At 40.8% G+C, this 2,793-nt stretch overlaps 1 protein-coding gene across 2 annotated transcripts in view; it reads right to left on the bottom strand.

Annotated features, from left to right (window-relative positions):
• The window catches only part of uhrf2 (ubiquitin like with PHD and ring finger domains 2), a 33,747-nt gene that overhangs the window by 7,519 nt on the left and 23,435 nt on the right, over nt 1–2,793 (bottom strand). For both annotated transcript variants that reach the window (XM_032540163.1, XM_032540164.1), the window contains exons 5-7: nt 2,639–2,748; nt 2,342–2,528; nt 295–418 (exon numbers count right to left, since the gene is read on the bottom strand). In XM_032540163.1, coding sequence (XP_032396054.1) covers nt 295–418; nt 2,342–2,528; nt 2,639–2,748 — 421 coding nt within the window. The remainder of the gene's footprint in view (nt 1–294; nt 419–2,341; nt 2,529–2,638; nt 2,749–2,793) is intronic.

The following is a 2,793-nucleotide window of genomic DNA, read 5'->3' as shown; positions in this document are numbered from 1 at the left end:
ATATATATATATATATATATACTGTATATATAAATAAATATATGTATATACTGAATGATTGTGGCAAGTGTTACAGTCTAAATCTGTTGTCCAGAGCATGTGCAGGCTACTTGAGCCTACATGTGCCCACTAATTGCAGACTTTTGGAAAATCAATCTGGAAAATTAATGCTGCTGAATATTATTATCCCACAAACTGCTTTTTTAATATTTTTCATGTATAACCTTTGCTCATCAAGGCAACAGGATGAGTCGTGTGTGTGTGTGCGTGCGTGTGTGTGTCTAGGGTCTCAACCTTTCCCCAGTCCCTTTGACTCTCAGTTGTTGCAGAAGGCATCTTGGCTTTCTTCTTGCTGGCTTTGAGTTTCTCTCCGGCCTTAACAACCTCACTTGTGTCGTTCTTGCAGGTGGGACAGTACCTGGCAGAATGAGAAGCAATCATTTATGTGGATGTTTGAGTGTGCGTGCATGTGTATGTACGTGCGTGTGCGTGTGTGCGTGCGTGTGTAAAGAGCAGTTACAAAGCTTTTACCCAAATTAGACAGAAGGCAAAGACACTAAACTCTGGTAACAAGTGCCCTAAAGAGAGATGTTGTACTTAAACAATTCAACAAATACCAGAATTTTTTTGTTGTTGAAAATCCACACCCTCATTTCTGATTGGCAGAGAAACACTTGAAGCTGCTGCAATAGATAAACTCACACCTGCATTATGTAATCATGTAAACCTCAATCACCACTTAATTACTACTTGAATGCACTTCGGCTCATACCGAACACCATTAATTAACCTTCTTTAATTGATTGTAAAGTGCAGTGTGTGTGTGTGTGTGTGTGTGTGTGTGTGTGTGTGTGTGTTTTTGAAGGAAACCTGTGTCTAAACTGGTAACTTTTCCAGACGGTCTACTCTGCACTGAAACAGTACCAATGATACCCATGAATGAACTTTAATACCAGATATTTGAAGATTTTATCCTGTCCAAATATGCACTACTTATGCTTTACTTTCTTACTGACAAGCCTATGCTGCATATTTTAAGCCATTGTAAATCCACAGGAGCGGGCCTACGGAGTGTAAGAGTAGCACACAACTATCGTACTCCCAGGAAGAGGAGGTCGGGGCACAGTGTAGGTTTTTATTTTTAAGGCCCAAGTAATTACTGCCGTTTTGGGTTTGTTTGACAGAGAAACACAGCTGAAGCGGCTGCATTAGATAAACTCACACTTGCATTATGTAATTATTAGGATTCAAACCGCAAAGTGGTAGAACCCTTCTATGCTTTTTTCTGTTTTAGTTATTATTATTATTATTTGTTGTCTTCCGCGACGTCTCAAATTCCCGTGAGCTGAAATGAGCTAGAAACATGAAACTTGGGGGAAATAACTGGAAATGGTGTGCATGTGCTTCTATAGAATTATGAACCCAATCCGCCACATGGTGGCGCTGTAATTAAGGCTTCAAAATGCAAACATTGAAAGGCCACGCCCCCACACCGTAAGTCCGATTGACTTTAAATGTCCCACACAGGTGCAGCTTACCGTACTCTACAAAAAGCCTCAAGGACCATTAAGGTCTGCCTAGAAACTTTTTCCGCCACTTTGAATTTTTTGAAAAATAAATTTTTGAGATCTCCTACACCGTAGCTCCGATTGCCAACAACTTTTAAGTGAATCATCAATGGATCAAACTTATTAAAAGTTCTATAAAGCATGTCCAAACAAACTGCAAACAAATGCAAGCAAACTGCAAGTGTTATAGCACAAATAAGGTTAGAAATTACAAAATGTTTGTCCAATCAACACAAAACTTCCAGGAAGTGTCTACATGATGACCTCACACACACTGCAACTCCCATTCAAATTAACCACTAGGGGGCGCTTTAAATGCACACTAACTGGACGTGGAATGACACAAATCAAGTTTTTATCTTGGAATTAAAGCTTGTAGCTTTATTAGCAATTGTTTGTTTTTTGTGTTTTTTTTGTATTGGTCATCTGCTTTCCTCACATTGCCATGAGCTGGACTGAGCTACATATTACACTGAATTGAAAATAAATTGACAAATCAGTTGTAGGCATTTTAAGCAAAGTGCACTGTTTGTCCAATCGTTACAAAGCTTGCAGGATGTGTTTTATAACGACGTTGAACCACATGTGTGAAATTACTTTGTAGTCGCTATTGAGAAAAAAGGTTTAAACCAGTGAATCACCGCTTGCGGCTATATTTTTATATTGGTTTTGACCTCAATCACCACTTAATTACTACTTGAATGCAGTTCAGCTCATACCAAACACCATTAATCAACCTTCTTTACTAATTGCTGAGTTACACTCTGTCTCACCAGTCCTCGTCATCTGGGATGGTGGCGAGTGGCGGGTTGAGGCAGTAGATGTGGAACGCCATGTTACACTCGTCACACAGAAGCTGCATGTGAGCATCCTGCTTGCCGCCACACACACAGCAGGAGCAGAAGCGACACTCTGCTTCGGGGTCAGCCTTGCAGTGCTTGCACTCTGGCCCGCTCTTCCCTGCAAGAAGGAAACAATCATACCTGCATACCTTCAAAGAAATCATGGACATGTTTTGCCACTATTTTCACTGTGTGTGCATGAGTGTATGTGTGTGGTTTGGTCCATACGTTTAAATTGTCCATCTGAAGCCGAGAGTGCACGAGCTCCTGGTTTTTCCACCTGGTAGATTTCATCCAGAAAATGAACTTTACAATCCCCGATTAGATCTCCAGGACCACTGGAGGGAGGGTGAGAATCAAGAGAGAGAGAGAGAGAGAGAGAG

This window comes from Etheostoma spectabile, chromosome 16 (genome assembly GCF_008692095.1).
Source record: "Etheostoma spectabile isolate EspeVRDwgs_2016 chromosome 16, UIUC_Espe_1.0, whole genome shotgun sequence".
NCBI classification, from domain to species: domain Eukaryota; kingdom Metazoa; phylum Chordata; class Actinopteri; order Perciformes; family Percidae; genus Etheostoma; species Etheostoma spectabile.
The sequence above is the reverse complement of the archived record's forward strand: the minus strand, read 5'-3'. Positions and strand labels throughout refer to the sequence as shown.